Source organism: Heterocephalus glaber, unplaced genomic scaffold, assembly GCF_053883595.1.
Source record: "Heterocephalus glaber isolate CG9 unplaced genomic scaffold, H.glaber_assembly_v1.0 deba00001564, whole genome shotgun sequence".
Lineage (NCBI taxonomy): Eukaryota > Metazoa > Chordata > Mammalia > Rodentia > Bathyergidae > Heterocephalus > Heterocephalus glaber.
Window position 1 is genome coordinate 15028178 of NW_028258351.1, and position 21450 is coordinate 15049627.

A 21450-nucleotide genomic window follows, 5' to 3' on the forward strand; every position below is an offset into this window, starting at 1 on the left:
AGTTACTCTAACTTAATAGAGTTTTGCTGGTTTTAAAGGTAGAGGAGCACATATCTCAGCCTGAAGGACAGGAAATAAATATTAATAAAATATTGTCTAAATCCATCAAGTCAGGTGCTAGCCTTGATGCAATTTTGAAGGCAGACATGGCTTTTCCTGTGTGGAGTTTCCAATCTGGTGGGAAGTCAGCTACAAACAATGATCAAGGACACTGAGTACAATTTTACTAAGTATAGGATGCCCATAGTGGCAGGTTCACCTGGTATGGGGAGACATGGAAGGCTTAGCTGATCAAGTCAGATGCCTGAAGGATAAGTGGGGACAAGCCAGGTAAAGAGGGAGCAGAGGGAAGACAGTGCTAGGCAGGAGAAACAGCAAACAAGAAAGGCTGTATGTTCAGCATTACTGGAGAAGGGGATGTGAGATTCACTGTGTGAGCAGATGAGAATGTTAGGCTGGAAAGGATCAGATAATGAAATATCATTTAAGCCCTTGAAAGGAATTTTGCCTTTGTCTTAAGAACAATGAGAACCTGCCAAAATGTTTAACCAGGAAAGACAAATGACCATATTTTTTCCTTAAATTGTTCACAATGTAAAAGACAATTGTTGGGGTGAAAGGTATTGAAACACACAAGCCAGGAGATAAATTGAGAGTTTGTTTCAATAGTTCCAATGAGATAAATGGTCAGCTTTTAGTGGTATTTGGGAGCGAAAGTGAGTGAATTATAAAAAGACTGAAGTGCAGAATGTAAAGGACTTGCTAGATTGGACTTGCTAGTGGATGGTGAGAGAAATGAAGGAAATAAAACTTTTTTATTTAAGCCTGGATTCCTTTACTGAATATGAGTGGAGAAGGATGGGGTTGGAGGAGGAAGAGGCTGAGGACATAAGTTTCAGTTGAGATCTGTGATGCTTACTATACTCATAGTGCATTCAAAAGAAGATAGTGAGCCACAGGATGCAGAGCTCTGTAGGTTAGAAAGATGTCTACACTCGAGTTTTACGTGATACTTGAAGCCGTCTGAGCACGAGAAATCTTCTTGAGATATGTAGAACTATAACACGATAGTGTTTAGACAAATCCTTGAGGAACATCAATATGAGGGAAACTGACAGAGCAAGAGGCAAATTGTAATCGTTGAGGGTGACCAGCCCAGCAGGTAAGAGAAAGATCAATACATTTTATTTCTCAGAGCAGGCAGTAAGAATGTTTAGGAAGAGATGCAATATTGGAATATGTTGAAGGGGAGTGAATAAAATCATATCTGATTTTGAAGATTCAAATTATAGACATTTGTGGTATAGAGATTGTAATTATTCTAGTGAGGGTGGAATAATCAAAAATTGCTGGGCACTTAACAGGCCATGTGCTATAGAAAAGTGTTCATTTTTATATGTACCTAAGGGACCCTATTATGTTCTTTTAAAGATACTGGAGACAGATAATAATGGGAAGAAACCAAACCTTCCTCTCAGAGTTCCTCCTCCTGGGCTTGCCCATCCAGCCAGAGCACCAACATGCATTCTATGCCCTGTTCCTCTCCATGTATCTTACCACCGTCCTGGGGAACCTCCTCATCATCGTCCTCATTCAGCTGGACTCCCATCTCCACACACCCATGTATTCTTTTCTCAGCAACCTGTCCTTCTCTGACCTCTGCTTTTCATCTGTGACAGTTCCCAAACTATTGCAAAACATGAAGAGCCCAGTTCCATCTATCTCATATATAAGCTGCCTGACCCAAATGTACTTCTTCCTATTTTTTGGAGACTTAGAGAGCTTTCTGCTTGTAGTCATGGCCTATGACCGCTATGTGGCCATCTGCTCCCCGCTGCACTACACCAGCATCATGAGTTCCAAGCTCAGTGTGGGCCTGGTGGCTCTGTCCTGGATGCTGACCACGTTCCATGCCCTGTTGCACACCCTGCTCATGGCTAGATTGTCTTTCTGTACGGACAATGTGATCCCCCACTTCTTCTGTGATTTTTCAGCCCTGCTAAAACTAGCCTGCTCTGACACTAGTATAAATGAGTTAGTGATACTTATCATGGGAGGGCTAGTTATAGTCATTCCATTCCTACTTATCATCGTGTCCTATGCCCAGATTTTTTCCTCCATCCTCAAGGTCCCTTCTGCTCGGGGTATCCCTAAAGCTTTTTCTACCTGTGGCTCTCAACTTTCTGTGGTGTCACTGTTCTATGGAACAGTCATAGGTCTCTATTTATGTCCATCAGCTAAGAATTCTACTGTGAAGGAGACAGTCATGGCTATGATGTACACGGTGGTGACTCCCATGCTGAACCCATTCATCTATAGCCTGAGGAACAGAGACATGAAGGATGCCCTTGGAAGAGTTCTTCATAAGAAGAAAATTCCCTTCTATCTTCGATGATAACACTTAGGGCTTTTAAATAATGTTATCCAGTAAACATATTGATATTGGGATATTATTTCAGATTTCCTTTATCACCATGGGAGTTTCTGTATTAAAAGCATACTGTATAATTTTTCAATGTGGAAAGAGTAGAAATTTAACTGAGTCATTTGACTGGGGAAGTGGATCTTGGTGTCCTGGCTATGTCTTCCTCTTTATCTTGCTCATGTGATCCTAGAAAATTATAATGTGAGAAGTACTGTTTTATGTGATCTCCATTTCATACATTCTCAAATGAAATTATCCCAGTATCTTACCATTTTATCAAGGATACTGCTTTGTTTATTATATAACTTTGAAATAGTGCTCTATAATCTAGTCTATAGTCAATAAAGGCATACTTCTCAACCTCCCAACCCCCTTCTGAATCTCCTATATAAGCCCTCCTGCAGAAATTTCATATTATTTTACCAAAACTATCCTCCCCTTATTTATTTTCATGTCTATATAATATTTTGACTTGGTCAACACTAAATGGATTTTTCTAAATCTTTTGCTATAATATTGTATTTTGTGCTTACTTAGGAATTACTTAATATCCAGGAGTTTTAATTATTATTTTTTAATAATGAGTAAAGAAGCTAGAAGATGGTGAAAACTTCAGTTTTTAACTTCTGTTTGGTGTTTTGGACTTCACAAAGGAACATTATTTCTGTATTTTTTTTCTACCCTTGTGACAGTTCCATGAAAATAGGGAAGATACTTTCATTGTTTCATAGGCTGAAAATGGTGTTCAACAACTTCCCACATCACATACAGCATCAATTGTTAACCTTGTGTAAGATGGTAGACTATGTGATTCCACAGTTTCTTCTCATTTTCTCCTACTTCATAAAGAGGAGGAGTAGCCATTCTGCTGTTAGGTCTTAGCATCACCATGGCATAGATTAGGTTTTCAGCCTTGGTTCACTTATTTCTTAGTTGTCCCCTCTAAGTGATGACATCCAAACCCATCTCTTTCATCCTCTTATATATTATTCTGTGACACCCCCCACCCCCCACTTATCCATACGCAGTCCAGGACATTCTCCAGAGCCTTCATCTGTCCTTCTTATCTCCCCAGTGGACAACACTTGAGGTTCTGTGGTTCAATTTAGTCTCAACACATGTAATATTGAAATATAGATTCTATTCAAATTTTCTCTTGTTCTTTATCCCATGTCTTGATTTATGATGTCACTTCCCCACCCAGTTACTTGAGCAACCACTTCTGTGTATGCATGCATACAATTTTGTATTTTGCCTTTTCATTTCATATCACATTTCCTGAAATATCTTATTATTCTCCATGAATTTATTGTGGTAACACAGCTTTTGTCATAAATAAACTGAAATCTCAGTGGCATCAAACAACAGAACTATCAGTGGCAAGAAAAGAGTAATATTTAAATTAAATGACTTTCCTCTATACTGGAAGAATTTAATTTGAAAGACAATGAAATGTAGATGCTGTTTCTGGTAGCAGTTAAAAGCATTGCAAGAACTAAATGAGAAAACTTAAAAATTTTAATGATAATATAAAAGAATACTACAAGAAATGAACATATACAATGACTCTGGAAAAAGTGCCTTGTTTTTTTCTTTTAAAATATTTTAAGAATTGCTTTATATATTTTTTAATTGACATATAACAATTTCATATTGTAATGGGATACCATCTGATGGTTGAACATATGTGTATCTTATATAATGTTTAAATTAGAGTGAACTTACCTATCTCAAACAGTTATCATTTGCTTATAGTGAAAACATTCAAAATCATTTTTCTAGCTTTTTATAAATGTCTCATTTTTAACTTTTTGAAGATAATTTGTATATAATAAAGCAATCCAATTAAAATGGTATAACTTGATGAAATTTGAGGCCATATTTTCAGTTTTCCTCCTGTATATTCAGTACAATCTGAACAAAATTCCCAGTGAAATTATTTTTGTGGAAATTGACAAGCTTATCTTTATATCTCCCTGAAAGAGAACACATGTAAAATTTCCAAGAGCTACTTGAAAAATAAGAACCGTAAGTTGACTCTGCCTATCAAATATCAATACTTATGTGAAATGATCCTTAATTTACAAGTGATTGATTTTTAGAAAGGACTGATCAAGTAAGAAGAATGCTTAAAATAGTTTTATATATGTAGGGATTTATTTTAATTTAAGAAATAAAGTGGGAGGAAGGATACACCACTCAAAGAATTATATTAGGTAAACTGACAAGGAAAATATTAAATAAACTCCTTATAAGGAAAGGTATAATTTAGATGGCTTAAAAAGGCAACTGCAAATTAAAATCTATAAAAATACTCCACTATAAAAGACTATAATTAATGCAAAACTTGGAAACTACATAAAATGATTGACCTATTTGATAATATAGATATAAGAAACTTTTCTAGGACAAAGATAACAAACAAATTTGAAGGAAAAGTGACAGATGATAACATTCTCACAGGCACAAGATTAAAATCCTAAAATACAAAAAGTTTCTGTAATTGTATAAAAGTAAAACCAACAACTGAGTCGAAAATATACAAATAAATTTAATATAATATTAGTAAACAATATGAAAAGATGTTTAGCTTCAATGTTAATAAGGACAAAATGAATTGAAAAAGAGTCAGTGGAAGGGGGTCTGGGAATGAGAGGAGACAGGAGAAAGGAGAAGAGGAAGCAAAAAAGATCAAGATGTGATATTTATTTGTGTCAATTCCCCTCAATGAATGTATTTATCATGTATCTAATCATATACTAATAAAATATTTAATAAAGAAATTCTGTAAGTGATTACTGAATGACCAGGTATTTAGCAGTTTTATAAGTGATTATCTTTCTACGATAATAGCAAGAATGTGGGAACAAGGAGCTCTTATTTATGTTTCCTTTATCTTGAACTACCTTTTATGTTCAAGAAAACCCACCCATTTTAGCCATACAGTTCAAGGAGTTTTGAATGTAACCTGTACTCTAACCCAAATCTCACATAAATCCATCACCTCACAATTCACTGTGAACACAGTAATCACTCTCTCACCTCCTGCCACTAATCTGCTTTCTATCACTACAGATTATATTTTCCTGTCTTTGAAGTGTATATAAATGAAACTATCTAATAGTACTCTTTTGTATCTGGCTTCTTCAATGTTATGGTTTATATCTACACGTCCCCCTAAAGCCTCATGTGCTCACAAGTAGAGCTTTTTGGAGGTGGCTGGATTGTGGGTGTGTAATATTGGACTAGTCTGCTGATTGGTTTAGCACAGTTCTGGGTGTGGATGATGGATTTACTGAATAGGGAAGACCTATCTTGGGTGTAAATCGTACCAACCAATAGGCTTGTAGCATGTCTGGAATAAAAAGGGAAAGAAGGAAAGCTCATTGCTTCCTGCCTGCCATGCCACTAACTGTTTCTCCTCTGCCATGCCCCTCTGCCATGTCACCCTGCCTTAAAACCAGTGCACAATGGAGTGAAACCTCTACAAACATCTACGGCCCTTGTATCTCTAAGAATCAAGAAAATTTGGAGACCTATTATCAGCATGTTAAAGAAACTTTTTACACACTTTCCCTCCTCACATAAAATCAGAGAAAAGAAGAAAGTGTTCTTTTTCACACTGAAAAACAGAAAGGCTTGCACGTGGGCTGGAAAAAAATATTAGGAGGTTAGTTGTACCACAGTACTTGCAGCTACCAACTAATGTTAAAAGTTGATAGTGAACACTAGAGAATAGGAAATTACATGCCAACAAAGGATACAATAGGTCATTGAAGAGTTTAGACCCTGGAGACACACTCTCCAGGAAACGTTCTCATCTACACCCCTTCTGGAGAACATTGCCCACCAGAGCCACTGCTTTCCCTCAGGGCACAGCCAGAGGATAATGTCAATGGGTCACAACAATTACTCTGACTTTGACCTAAATGAAGACCTGGGGGACTCATGTTTCAGGAGAATTTATAACCTGGTGACCAATTCCCAGTCTTCTCTAGGCTAAGACCCATTCTGCCTCCTTGAAGGGGAAGGGAGACTCCTTGACCTCAGGACCCATCCAGGACAGCTCTTTATTCCCCATCCTTTCCAAGGATCAGGAACTGGGGCTTCCCTTGCCAAACAATACCAGTCCTATGTTCACCTCAGCCACACAGGACCAGGATGTCACCCTTCAGTATGCCTGACCCTTGAAAGGAATGCTAGCAAGTACTAGACCAGATCCCTGCAAACCTTCCACTTATGAAAGAAGAGTGAAGGGCACAAAACTAGAGCCTTTATTTGAAAACATCTGATCTATGCCCCAGGTGGCAGGCTGTGGACACTGGAGAGAAGGTATTTGAGACAGCAACATGAAATGCTAAGGCGAAGGCAACTGTATCATATCCATTCCCTCACCTGAACCTCACAAAATCCTCACCAGGTAAGTAAAAAAAATATGTCATTTTATCAGATGTCACTTATCAGGTGAACTGAATTGCCAGCCAGTCTTAAAATTGGAACACAAATTTCAGCCTACCTCCAAAACATAAGTTCTCAAGATTTGGTGGACAAAAGGCAATGTTCAGAGTTCTCCCCTCTGCACATGCTTCTCCTGGGGCTCCTGTCCATGAATACAGGATAAGGAGGAAGTAGTTATACTGTGGCTATCTCAGTCATAAGCTCTATTTACCTACTGAAGTGATATTGTGTGTGGTGTGTGTTGCAGTCATTCTCACTCACACAAATGCCTGGTCTTGGAGAAGAGCCACACAGGTGGAACAGATTGGAAGATGGCAAAACAACTACAGACACACTCAGCCATCTCATCTTCGATAAAGGAGCCAAACACCCTCACTGGAAGATAGATAGCCTCTTTAATAAATAGTGCTGGAAAAATTGGGTTTCAACTGGTCAAAGATTAAAACTAGACCTATATCTCTTACCATGCACTAAACTAAAATTGAAATGGATTAAAGATCTAAATATTAATACAGAAATGCTGAATCAGCTGTAACAGAGGTTAGGTAGAACCCTTGAAGACATTGGTGTAGGAAAAGATTCTATGAACAAAACCTCAGTTGCCGGTAAACTAGCACAAACAATCATCAAGTGGAATTTCTTCTTATTAAAACGGTTCTGCACAGGAAGAGAAACCACCAGCAGTGTGAAGAGACAACCCACAATGTGGGAAAAAATTCTTCACCTGCTTTTCCTCAGACAAAGGTCTACTATCTAGAATCTATAAAGAACTTAAAAAGATCAGACCTCTCAAATTTAAAGATCCAATCCAAAAATGGGCATCTGAAATGAACAGATATTTCTTAGACAAAGAAGTAGAAATATCAAATAAATACATGAAAAAATGTTCAACATCACTGGTCATTCAAGAGATGCAAATGAAAACAACACTGAGGTTCCACCTTACTCCAGAAAGAAGGGCTGCTATCATGAAATCAACCAATAACAAATGCTGGCGGGGCTGTGGGGGAAAGAGGAACATTGCTCTACTGCTGGTGGGAGTGTAGACTGGTGCAACCACTATGGAAATCAGTATGGAGATACCTCAAAGAACTAGGACTGGAAGTCCCATTTGACCCAGCTATTCCCCTGCTGGATATCTTCCCCCAAAGAATTAAAAGAACCATACCACAGTAATATATGTGCACCCATGTTCATAGCAGCATAATTTGTAATAGCTAAAACTTGGAAGCAGCCCAAATGCCCATCAACTGGAAACTGGATAAAGAAAATGTGGGTTTTTTTTTTATAAAATGGAGTACTACTCAGCCATAAGAAATGTAGAGACATTTATAGCTAAATGGATGCACATTGAGGCGATACTCTTAAGTGAAATAAATAGGACACACATGTGTAAATACCGAATAGTGTGAGAAACTGAAAATGTAAATAAAGACTAAAAGGTATAATAGATAATGTGAAATAGGAAGAATAAGGGCAAAGGGGAAGGGGAAGTGGGAGGGGTAGGGGAAAGGAAAGAAGTAAATGGAATTAATATGAGAAAATGAAAAAATGGAAACGAAGTCTTTGTAAATAGGGTGGGATGGAGGGGTTGAAGGAAGGGCAGGGGGAGGGAGAAAAATAAGAACCAAGAGAGATTATGTAAAGGGGCAAATTTCCATTGATGATTGTCATTATATTGTATACCTAAAATGTACCAATGATTAAAATGAATGATCGATAATGTGAAATAGGAAGAAAAGGTCCAAAGCGGTAGGGGAAGTGGGAGGGGTAGGGGAAAGTAAAGAAGGGAACAGAAAAATTATGAGAAATGGAAAAAATGGAAACAAAGTCTTTGTAAATAGGAAAGGGTGGGGGTGGGGGCGTGAAGGGAGGGCTAGGAATGGGGAAAAAATAAGAACCAAGATGCATCATGTAAAGGTACAAGTTCCCAGTGAGAAATGTAAATGTATTGTATTCCTTAAATGTACCAATAAAAAACTTAACAAAAAAATAAATACTAATTATTACAAGACTGGGAAACAGAGGGAAAAAAAAGAGAGAAATATCAACACATCCTAACTCTCTGCTAACTCTTCTTACACCATGACAATCTTAAACCAGCTTTAATAATGAGCCAGAAATTGTTAAAAGACTGTACTTGATGCCTAAAGCCACCCCCAGTAGTTAGTAGGGTGGTCCTAGACTAGAAGAACCTTGATCTTTCTTTATGATGTTGGAGACATGAAGGTGGAAAACATACAAGGCATTGGCTTGAGACTAGAAGGATGAGGTTTGAGGATGGAAAAGCATGTGGTGATGTGAGGTGACTTGGTGAGAGGACACCTCTTCATGGATGAAATAGGAGCAGATCTGTCCCAGACTCCATGCTCCTCTTGGCCTCCTGCTGCAGGAAATGCTAGATGGTTACAAGTCATTCTCCCTTCCTCCCCTAAAATGATGAGCTGGACTAAACTACAAATCCTAAATCTCAACTTTTTCCATAATACTCCGTGACTTTCTAGACTGTAAGACTTCAGAAATTCACCATCTCATAAGTGCTTAATAAGACATTTGTTAAATAAATGAATGAATTTTGACATATTCATGAAGTTTGAGAAAGTCCAACACATTTCGAATTACTAGAGATCATTATGTGTTGGCAAAAGCCCTAGTTTACTTGGCTCTGGCTCCCCCTGGAAGATACTAATTTCTGAGGCCTCCAAGGAGTAACAGGGAGGGAAAAAAAATCCCAATGTGAAAATGATGTCAGCTAAGTTGTTTATCTCTTTGTCTAACAGTTGTTTATAAACTCTCTTCTCTCTGGGGGTGGGGGTCACTGAGCCGGCATGACAGTCTCTCCTCCTTGCCCAAGAAGTGCTTGTCATCTTAACTGGGTGAGTGGTATTCCAAACCCCTTTGCTGCAAGCAACAACTTGTTTTCCATAGAAAAGAAGTTCACTGGTGGGCCCTGGAATGGCTTTTCCTTGTCCCTGTCAAGAAAGCTCCAGTGGGACTTGAGTGGTTGACAGTGAGAAGGTGAAGGGAGAGAGGAGGCAATGAAGACCAAGGCTTTGAACTCCACTAAATAGGAGGATTCCAAAGCTGTTAGCAAAATAATTCAGTCGTGGTGAGGTTGGATGGAAGAAGGGCAGTCCAGCTTTGGAGATACTGGGTTTGAAGTAATGGTAAGAACACATCTATGCAGAGAAGGTCAAACCCTTTGATAGTGATTGATATGTTGGAAGTGTCTTCTTCTGCTCATGGTTTTAACCCTTGTGAATCTCTAACTTGAGCCTTTTCCTCATGAGTTAGGCTCCATATAATTTAATTATCTAGCCTTTAGGTGGAGATTGAAGTAGATCACTCGGTATTTTATTTGAGTGACTTCTTTGGGGCTAGGGGAGCATCATCTAATTGATCATGTACGTGGGCTGCCACAGCCCTGTAACAGATTTATTTGGTCTTCAGGTCTATGATAGCATGTAGATTAAATGATTGTATATTTAAAATCAGGAGACAGAAGAGCAAAAGCTAAGAGGCAGAGGAGAATTCAGGGTCTGAGTATCTGCTTACTCAAGACTCAAGGTATGAGAGTTCAACTGGGTATCCAGGGAGGCGAATCTGCTGTGTACCCACTCAAACCACATGGGAGCTTTAGCTTTGAAATTCTCACCTTGCTCAAAGCTCTTTTTATGTTCTTCTTATTTTGGAGCCCAAGTTATCCAGACTCTATATGGGGAAATGCAATAGAGTCTTCGTGTTTATTTAGAAAAATCTAAAAATCACTGTTTGGGACTGGAAATGTCTTCTTTTATTGGCCATACTTTTCATTGCATTTCACATTTTTTTCTCTGAAAAGTCTAGTCCAAATTTCATGGTTTCACAAATAACCTTTTAGTAGGCAGGCCACAGTGGTCATCTCTATTGCCGTCAGTTGTAGTCAGCCCTCTCCATCTGTGAGTTCTGTATCTGTAGATTCAACCAATTTCAAAAAACCATGGCTTGAAATTATTTGGAAAAAATTACCTCTGTACTGAACATGTAGAGACTATTTTCCTTGTCATCATTTCCAAAATGGTACAGGATGACAACTATTTACATGGCATAGACATTGTAAGAGGTATTGTAAATAGTATAGAGAGGACTTAAAGTAAAAGGGAGAAAGTGCTTAGGTTATACGCAAATATTATGCCATTTTATATACAGGACTTGAAACTAGATTTTGGTGTCTGAGGAATCCTAAAACCAATCCCCTAAAAATAACAAGAAATAACTGTTTGATGAAACATGTATGTGAAAGTTGTGAAGATACAGGTTGGGGAGGTCATACCACCCTTTTCCCCTGAAGTTTCCCTTTAATCTTCTGTGATATTAGATACTAAGACCATGGCCATGCCATCATGTGCACATTTGTAGATTCCTTCCTGGAACTTTGGCTTCAGAAAAATCATCTTTCCCTCTAACCTTCAAATGTCACATTTGTTCATAATTTGTTTCCAAATTTTTGTTCCCAAATTGAAGAATTTTATATCAATTCTTCTTTTATGAGTCTTTCCAGTGTAATTGTTCTTATTCATGAAAAGTCATGTTTATCAAGTCTTCTCCTATTACTTCTCAATCTCTTAAATTGTATGTATCTTGACATCCTAGCCTCTCCTGGACTTTGCTATATTTAGAGGTTGTTATCAAGACCTCACTTGCTTTTTGTCACTGTTGGCACTTTCAAACATTGCTCAGTCTGCTGCCGGTGGAAGACTGATATGGAATTGGAAACCTCAGGAAATGATTCATTTGTGACTGAGTTTGTCCTGCTGAGCCTAACAGATTCTCCAGCCCTACAGCCCATCCTTTTTGTCATCTTCCTTCTTGCTTATGTAGCTACTATTGGTGGCAATTTCAGCATCCTTGCTGCCATCCTTATGGAACCCAAACTGCACACCCCCATGTACTTCTTCCTGGGGAACTTGTCCCTGCTGGATGTTGGGTGCATCACTGTCACTGTCCCTGCCACTTTGAGGCAATTCCTATCCAATGACAGAAGCATCCCCTATGGGGCCTGCCTCTCACAGCTCTTCTTCTTCCACCTCCTGGCTGGGGCAGACTGCTTCCTACTGACTGTCATGGCCTATGACCGCTACCTGGCCATCTGCCAGCCCCTCACCTACAGCACCCGCATGAGTCCGGGAATCCAGAAAGCTTCAGTGGGCATGTCATGTGTCTTTTCCTTCACCAATGCACTGACTCAAACTGTTGCCTTGTCCACCCTGAAGTTCTGTGGCCCCAATGTCATTAATCACTTTTACTGTGACCTCCCTCAGCTCTTCCAGCTCTCCTGCTCCAGCATCCAACTGAATGAACAGTTGCTCTTTGTAGCAGCAGCCTTCATGGGTGTGGCCCCATTGGTCCTCATCACTGTGTCCTACACCTATGTGGTAGCTGCAGTCCTGAGAATCCGCTCTGCTGAAGGCAGAAAGAAGGCCTTCTCCACATGCAGCTCCCACCTCACCGTGGTGGGCATCTTCTATGGGACTGGAGTCTTCAGCTACATGAGGCTGGGTTCAGTGGAGGCTTCAGACAAGGACAAGGGCATTGGCATCCTCAACACTATCATCAGCCCCATGCTGAACCCACTCATCTACAGCCTCAGGAACCCTGATGTGAAGGGTGCCCTGAGGAGGATGTTCACCAGGATGTAGTCTGTAAGTGTGACTCATTCTCCCGGCCTTAATGAATGTCAAGGCTCTATTACTGTTTCCAGCAATTATTTGATTAATGCAAATAGAGTGTTGCTTTGATGCAGTGGGGTCAGAGACCAACTTAGGATAGGAAGTACAATAAATAGTCTGATTGAGACCCTTTGCATTGTTTTTACCACGTGCCATGCACTGTTTGAGGTAACTGAACTCTATCAGCTCATTTAATCCTAACAATATTATGAGGTAGGTCCAGATTTACATGTTATAGATTAGGAAGCCAAACCTCAGGGAAGTTGAGTAGCTTCTCCTAAGTTACATAGCTTTTGGATGTCTCAGACATAACTTTCAAATGTCAGAGCTGGAACCCAATGGAGAGCTGAAATTATTGCTTCTGAAGAGTAATAAGTCATTTTGAGTAGAATGGGTATGTTAAGGAGAAGAGATGAGATGGGCAATGAAAAGTTAACAAATAGATAATATCAGTGGAATGGGAAAAATTATTTAAATAAATGAAAAATGAATTAAGAAGTTTTTGTTTAACAAATTGGATTTGTACCAAAGCAGTGGGTATAGGTTGATGGAATTAGTGGACATCAATTTCTAAAATGAATCAATAAAAAGAAAACAGGTATAAAACCTAGTTCTGAAGGAATAGGTACTGTTAAGAAAAACCATAAAGGTAAGGCAGAATATTTTCATATTGGACTACCAACAACATAAAATAAATGTAATTAAGTTAATTACAGAAAAACTTTTGGCTCATAAGAAAAAACACCCCTAATTGAATGAAGTACTTTGTTATCTCTGGCTTAAACATGATACCAGCATCCTTCTTTCATAGCTCTGTAAAGCAGAAGATACTGCATTTATTCAATTTATAGCTTTAAACAGATGGTTCCACAATGCAATAAAGTGCATACTTATTAAAAAGAGAGAAAATACAAAAAGAATTAAATAAAACTGCACATATGTTCATTATCCTGAGATACTATTTCCTATATATTTAGCATATAATTGTTAAAATTAAAAAAAATAATTTATATTTACAAAAAGTAGAATTACTCTATACATAGACCAGCACTCAAAAAGGTTAAACAAATTGATACTTACAATTGCCAATTATTTCTGTCTTTGCTAATATACTAGGCCAAATATTAAAATTTAGCAATTTCTTATTTTGAAAATAATAACTAGTAGTGAAATCACTTATATTTAGAATATAGTGCTAGAAAAATATTTTTATATAAGTAATATATATTTCCAAGATGTTTGTCTTTTTTTTTATACACTTGGAAGTGCTCCTAACTTATTAGATGAGGAAATGGAGATTGAGCTACACATTAAAAGGTGAGTGGGCATCTGCCAAGTAGACCAGAAAGGAGGTCATCCAAGCAGCATGTGGCCTCTTCAAGGGCCCTTTGAGAGAAATGGTGGGATAGAAGGTGGGTGCAGGGGAGATCCAGGAAAGGGGAAGTCAAAAAATGAAGATGGCATCCAACACTTTGGAGAAATTTAGCAAGATTAAAAAATAGGACATGTTAAGGTAGCTAATGGAGAAACGATGATAAGGGAGACTGGATATTTCTTAACTCTGTTTAGAGATGACAGAAACTGTGTGTTTATATGATTGTAGGCAAACAGTAATAAAAGAGAAGTGGTTAAGATACTCAAGAACAAGGATATTCTTGGAGGAGAGAGGTATAAAGAGAGGTAAAAAACCAAAACAGTAATAACAGATGTTTGATACTTGATCTTCTATGTAGTAATATATTTAATAAGAAAAAGTATTCATTAGTATTTATTTATTTTTGGCACTGGGGATTGAACTTGGGACCTTGCACTTGCGAGGTAGGCAGCAGAACCACTGAGCTAAATCCCCAGCCCTCATTAGTATTTATCGAAGGTAATGCAATAGAATATAATAGCAAAATATTGGGTTCCAGATAATTGATCCCTCTTAATTATTTCCCTTATTAATAATTATGTCTAAAACTGATTCATTAGATGTGAGCAATAGTCACTCTACATGCCCTAATAGAGTTTACACAGGTTATTATAAAGGCTACAGATTCAGCACTTACCTAGAGAAATTTTAAGCATTGAAAACCAAGATCATCTTGCAATACTCTGATATGGTTTAAATCCATCTGTCTAGCCACAACCTGCCTCAGGTGCTAGACATAGAGCTATGGGAGTTAATGTTCACCCTGCTGAGTTTTAGTCTTATTTGGTCAAATTTCTTTCTATCCACCAATTTCTCCCTTCTGGAATGGGAGTGCTTACACTGTGCTATTGTACGTCAGTGGTGTTTAAATTTCTTATATTTTACAGAGGCACACAGCTAATAGTTGACCATAAGTCTTGCACATGGAGTTTTCACCAGTACTGAAGCCATTAAAGCTTTGGCAACTTCTAGGGATAGGTTAAATACATTGTACGTAAAGAGATGCACATGAATTTTGGGGGGCAAGTGGAGAATGTTATGGTTTAGATCTGGAATGTCCCTGCAAAACCCATGTAGAGCTTTTGATAGGTGATTGAATGATGGAGGACTGTGCTTATCAGTGGATTGATCTACTGATGAATTCAGAGCTAAGTGTGCTGTTAGGAAGTGAGGTCTGATAGGAAGATGTGGGTCACTGGGGGGATGACAGGGAAGAGTATACTCCCTTCTTGGTTCCTCCCATCCTGCTCTGCTTCCTAGTTATCATGCTGTAAGCAGCATTCCTCCACTCGGGCCCTTTCATCATCCTTCTTCTGCCTTGGAGCTGGCTGACCATTGAAGGACTGAGACTTTTGAAACTGTGAGCCAAAGTAAATCTCTCCTCTTTTAAGTTATGAGTGTCAAGTATTTTGTCTACAATGAAGAAAGTGACTAAGACAATCCTCAAAGAATTCAGTCTGTTGTGCAAAAAGTTGTGCCATTGTCACTTATTATTATGTAATCATTTTCATTAGAGATGTCTTTCAGCATTATTGTTAGAGGTGATAAACTTCTCTCTCGGATGCTAACATGAACACTGTAAAAATACTATGGAGATATGCATGGACAAATACCACTAAATATGGTAATAATAATTCCTATCATCCAAAGAATGCTTCCCAATTCACAGACACACTTTCATATCTAGCATCTTATTTAATTTTCAAGATACCTCTGTGGCTTGCAGTGTAGCTATCATTATTATTCTTTATTTTACAAATGAAAAATTTGAAGTGCGATAGAATACACTTGTTACTTGTTTAAGATCACAGAGTGTCAGAACAAATGGTTGACATCTTGACATCTGGAAGATGTTTCCAAGGTCTACTAGAATATTTTAAATAATTCTGAATGAATTTGTATAGAGTCATTAAAACCATTTGCAGTACATTCTACTAGAAAACACTTTTTAAATATGATATGAAGCACCCATTTATAACCTAGAATCAAATTATAAATTTAATGGCAAAACTCTAGAAATAGCTCCTATACACTCAAGGCAAAGCAAAGTGCCTGCTATAATTATTATTATTTCAGTAGCTTGTGAAATTCTGCTACCTTTACTAAACCATCCTGAATTATCTCATTCACTTTAATTTCAATGACCCAGAGGGCTCCTCATTTCCAAATTTTGCATGCAAATATTTGGTAGTTTAGTGGGCCTTTACACATGCATTGCGCACCAAATATATGATTAACCTATCATCTTCTCAGATTTGCTCTTCTAATATCTGTTCATTTGGCCACTATCATTTGGCCACCTAGTAATTAAAACTGGAGACCATGTTTCTTTGACTCACTTAGCTTACTTGGCCATTGCAGGAAACATGTATCTGTGAACCAATAAAAGTGGAGTATAATCCAGATGTGCTGCTGCACATCTATAATCATAGTTCTAGGGTGGTTGAGGCAGGAGAATCATGAGGTCAAATCCAGCCTGGGAAACTTAGCAATATCTTGTCTTAAAATAAAAACGAAAAAGAGCTGGAAAAGTAGCTCATTGGCAGAACTACCCTAGCTCTCATTCCCCATACCAGGAAAAAACAAAAGAAGAATAAAAAATGAGAAAAGAAATGGAAATCATTCACAAGTATGAAAGTTCCAGCACCTTCTTTCTCTTGTTCCCTCTTTATTTTCTCTTTGATCACATATTCCCATGGTTCTGAACATTCTTACTTTGAAATTTGCCTCCTTCTGCTTCTGGTCCCTCAAATTAATATTTAGTCTTGGTCTCTAGTGCTAGAACTTCAGTTTTCCTCTGTGCTTTTCCACACCTAGGCCCCTCCTCAAGACAGTCAGAAACTACAGGGACTACATGCAGTTTCTGATGTTTCCTGGGTAACGGATCCCAATATGTTGAAACAGAACAACCCAGAACAGACAAGTGGTTCAGAGCCAGGACTGAAAAGGCCTCCTGCAACAAAGAGATGAAGACTAGGCTTAGATTTAACATGTCCTCTTTTGAATCTGTACAAGGCAAGCCCATGGGGATAAGAAATACACGTAGCCCCCATATTTCTCTCAAACAATATATAGGAAACTTTATCATGTGACTAGTGTGTTACTCAGTGGCTGACTGGAAATGTATTAGCATATCATCTTTTAGTGCATCCATAACTTCGATAAATAAATCCCCAAAGCACTTTTTTTTTGGCAATAAAAAAACTTATTACTTGTTAAAGGCAAATCTTGTAAGTTGTGTTTAAAGTCATCCATTTTAACATCTCCAGAAAGTTGAATTTATTATTTTACATAATGTCAGTAAAAACAAAGAAAATAATCAAGTTGTCTCATGGACTGGCAGGTAGTTTATTAATCCCTCTTATTTCCAAACCTCATCAAGCAGTCACTACATTTATGAGGTAAGTCAGCCGAATGCTTGAAATCCAAGTGAATTTTAAGATCTTCAATTTGTCCTGTTGAATATTCACAGTACTGACATAAATAAATCCCTTCAGATAAATGTGAATTTAAATGCTTGCAGTATTCTAGCATGCTTGAAAAGCCCTTACCACAGTCATCACAAACATGAGGAAATATTTTAGTATGTTCAATAGTGATATGGAAAAGTTTTAGATAACTTAATAGATTGAATATTAAGGTAGTTGTAGAAGCAAAATAACTAATGTATTCTTTTAAGATTTGCTTTTCCTGTAACTCCTTGTTTAAGGTGAAGATTATCTGACTCTAACCAGTAACTTCATTAACCTAACAAAGTTACCATGCCAGGGTGAATTTACAATGTATATGGCCTATCTTGTGTCTGTGACTTGTAAATAGGAACTGGAATTGTATTTACATATCAAAGACCACCAGGGAGGAGATAATGACTAAAAAGGATATAAAAATGGAAATACTGAACAAAGGGGGCTCGGATACTGACCAGACTGGTTTCTGGCATTCCCGTCCACTCCCGAGAAGAAATTTTATTTTATCCGAATTCTGTGTCTCTGTATTTTTTTCTGAGATTTCCATAACAATAGCAACATGCCTGTTAACATTTGTATGAAGTCTACTCTGAAAACCACATACTTGACATACGAAGAAGTTCTTACATTTGTCAAAAGTAATTTTGCTTATGGGGCTCTACTGTCCATGTTGTCTGTTGTTATACTTATCACTTAATTCTATTAATTTACATGCATGCTCATTTACCACATGCCTGTGCAAGTCTTCTGGATCATTGGTTTCATGTTCACAGAATTGACACAAGTACTGTTCATCACAGCTGTGCTCGTGGAAATGTAGGTAGAGCTCACTGCTCGAGGAGAACTGCACATCACGCTGCTCACATCAGTAGAGGTGATCACTAAAGTGGGTGTCTGCAATGTGCTGGCTGGTCTTGAAAATCACAGTATTTACAAATGCAGGGATCCTCTTCATGTAGTTTGGCATGTTCAATCAAAAGCATGTTGGTAGAGAAACTTTCCTTGCACACTCGGCACACATTTGAATCAGTATGTTTATGCTTCAGGATCATATGCTGCTTTAAATCAGAAAAATATTTACTGTTGAATTCACAAAGTTCACATTTATAGAGGCCACTGCTATGAGTTCTCAGTAAAGGCCATTTCTGCTGGGCAGTTATATTCAAAGCTTGGCTTTTGTCAAGAATCTTACAAAGTTTAGTGGGTGGCTCTTCATCAGTTTGGTTTTGGAGGCCTTCTGAGGAATTGTTTTCTGTCTCTATATCATAATCCGAAATTGCATGCACTTCCACCGCAATTGGAACATCTTCGGCAGTGTGTACTTCTATAGGATTCTCCTCGTGAATTCGCTGGTTCACTGATTCAGGTGAGTCACACTCTTCATCACAAATTTCAACATCAGCAGATTTTTCTAACGAAAAGGAAGTGTGGTCTAGAATTCTAATTACAGGACTGGGAACCCGGTAGTTATGATTTCTGTTTCTGACCTTGATTCCTTCTGCAAATTTTGGTAGGTCATTTGATATCTCAGTATCCGAATCATCTTTATTGTCAAAATATTTTAAGTCTGGCTGTCTCATAGAACAGACAGTGTAACAATGATCAGAAAAAATGCCACTGAACCCATCTGCAATTCTGCTTATTCCAGAGGAATCTGAATAACGAGAAGAGTGTAAAATCTTCCTCTTTCTTTTTTCGGGATACTCATTCATATCTTTTCAATTTGATATAATTCTTAATATTGCAGTGAGAAAAAATGAATTATAGGGAAGCTTCCACAGACGGTGAAAAAAATGCCTCATTTTTACTGATGAGGACACAGACTCAGGGCAGGTCAAGTCAACCGAGAAGTGGCAGAACCGGGGACTACAATACATGTCTTCTGATTCCTGGGCACTGGATAATTACACATGCGCAAATCTTCACTGCTAAGCACTGCCACTAGCAAGCTGCCCCTTGTTTCCAGTTCTTAGTCACCAACGACGCGTCTGTGCCTGCGCCCGTGCCGCCACCAGGGCGGGAGGTGACCAGGTGAGGCGGGGGCCGGGGGCGGGATGGCGGCCCCCGCGCGCAGGCCTGGGATAGACCACCGGTCTCCAACCCGGGGGAGGCCCGCGCCCCCTGCCGGCGCCTCCGCGCCATCGCAGGCCCCCCAAAGCTCTTCTTTCACACTTTCTTGTTGTACCTGAAAATCATGTATCAATTTCCTATGATGAATGTAATCATTATGTACTGCAAACATGTACTAATAAAAATAAATAAATAAATGCCAAAAATTATGCCCGGGACAATTGCCTATAGTGTTCAAATAGGAAGTACAAGAGTGGCTTACACTTTAAGAGTACACATTGAGGTTGCATGACACTGATAATTCAATATCCTACCTGACTACTATTCAATTTATCTTGGTCATCTTTGACTAGTTTTCCATTGTCCATTGTCCATTTCTTTTCTCAATGTAAATTTCTTTTTAGTTTTTTCTTCTTTCTTTCTCCTTCCTTCCTTCCTTTCTCTCTTTCTTTCTTTCTCTTTCCTCCTTTCATTCTCCTCCTCCTACTTATCCCCCTTCTCTCTGTAGTGCTAGAGACTGATCCTAGGCCATGGTCATTCTAGGTAAGCTCTGCACCACTGAGAAATACACCAAACCCTTGATTTCTTTTTCTCTTAATTTTTGTTACATATTTGTTGTTTGAGCTCTGCTTTGAGAAAGCAGAGATGTGCTACTCCTGGGGAGGGGTAGCAACTCTCACTCCCTCTCAAGGGCCTGTCCCAAGATCCTCTGTCAATAGGAAGAGTTCTGCTACCAAAGGGTGGTGATCAGGACAGGAATGCTGTGAAAGTCTCACTCACGACATCATCCTAAGATAGGCTGGAGCAACAGAAGTGACTAATTTTCCCTACCTCTACTAAAAACATCACACCAAATAATAGGCAAGAGCAGTTTTCTCCTGCGGGATGGAGCGTGGACAGGGAACCCCTGGATAGAGAGGTGTAAAAAACTCTTGAAAGCCAAAGGAAGAATATGGTCACTGAGAAAATTCCTCTAGCTATCCACATACCATCCTGCTATAGTTTGAATGTTAAATGTCCCCCAAAGGTCCATGTGTCAAAGGCCCACGTGCCCAGGTTGGAAGGCAGTGAAACCTTTGTTAGGTGAAACCTACTGGCAGGTCCCCTGGTGAATGCCCTTGAAGACTATGGCACCTTTGTGTCCTTCTCCTCCTCTTTGCTTTCTGCCTGATGTTAGGTAAATGGTTTTGCTCTGCCATTGTCATCAGACCCTATAAGGAGCCAAAAACAATGGGACCACTTGATCATGGACTGAAACTATGTGCTAATTTTTTCTTAAGCATATAACCTCAAATATATTTTCCAATAAAATGGTTTCCAATAAAGCTATATCCACAGTCATTTTCCAAATCTGGCAAACTGTTGGGCTCTGTTGAACATTCTATTGAAGTCACTTATTTGTACCATCTTGTCTTCTTGAAGACATCTGCCTCTCATCCAGGATTGAACTGTCCCATCAGGGTTCCTTCAACAGCTCCTGAGCCCTGTGCTCCTCTCCAGCTCAGGGCTGTCTACGCTGCCCATTAATTCTTTGTGGCAGTGTCTGCCCAATGTTACCTCATTCTCCAAAGGTCACTAATTTCTTTCTGTTTACCCCTATTTCAATCTGATCTTTGTCAGGTGTGGGATGCCCTCCTTTTCTTCCTTCTGATCTCACTTCTCAATGTTTTATCTCTCAACCACAGCCTCAATTAGGGGACTCATGCTTCCTTTTGCTTGGAGTTGCTGATCTTGAGTGACTCTGAAAGACCTTGGCTCACATAGCAAGTAAGCAACATAATCATTTCTGTCGCTCTTGCAGCTCTTCTGCTCTCTCCAACTGTCATAGGATCTGTAAGCACTGGATCCATGTCTTATACTGTGTCCTCCAGACACACCTGGCATAGTGCTGAGTAGATAGTGGATGTT

The 21450-nt window shown here is 38.7% G+C and overlaps 2 protein-coding genes and 1 pseudogene across 2 annotated transcripts; 2 read left to right on the forward strand and 1 right to left on the reverse strand.

The window, feature by feature from the left end:
• Positions 1–1430: 1430 nt before the first annotated feature.
• LOC147823868 (olfactory receptor 1468-like) lies at positions 1431–2854 on the forward strand. The gene has a single exon (XM_087191633.1). It carries the CDS (start codon positions 1451–1453, stop codon positions 2393–2395), a length of 945 nt encoding a protein of 314 aa, XP_087047759.1. The 5' UTR covers positions 1431–1450; the 3' UTR covers positions 2396–2854.
• Positions 2855–11619: 8765 nt separating this feature from the next.
• LOC101714094 (putative olfactory receptor 3A4) lies at positions 11620–12561 on the forward strand. Its single transcript, XM_004857570.2, has one exon. It carries the CDS (start codon positions 11626–11628, stop codon positions 12559–12561), a length of 936 nt encoding a protein of 311 aa, XP_004857627.2. The 5' UTR covers positions 11620–11625.
• A 4699-nt stretch (positions 12562–17260) lies between these two features.
• LOC101715844 (zinc finger protein 639-like) lies at positions 17261–19184 on the reverse strand (annotated as a pseudogene).
• Between the last annotated feature and the right edge of the window lie 2266 nt (positions 19185–21450).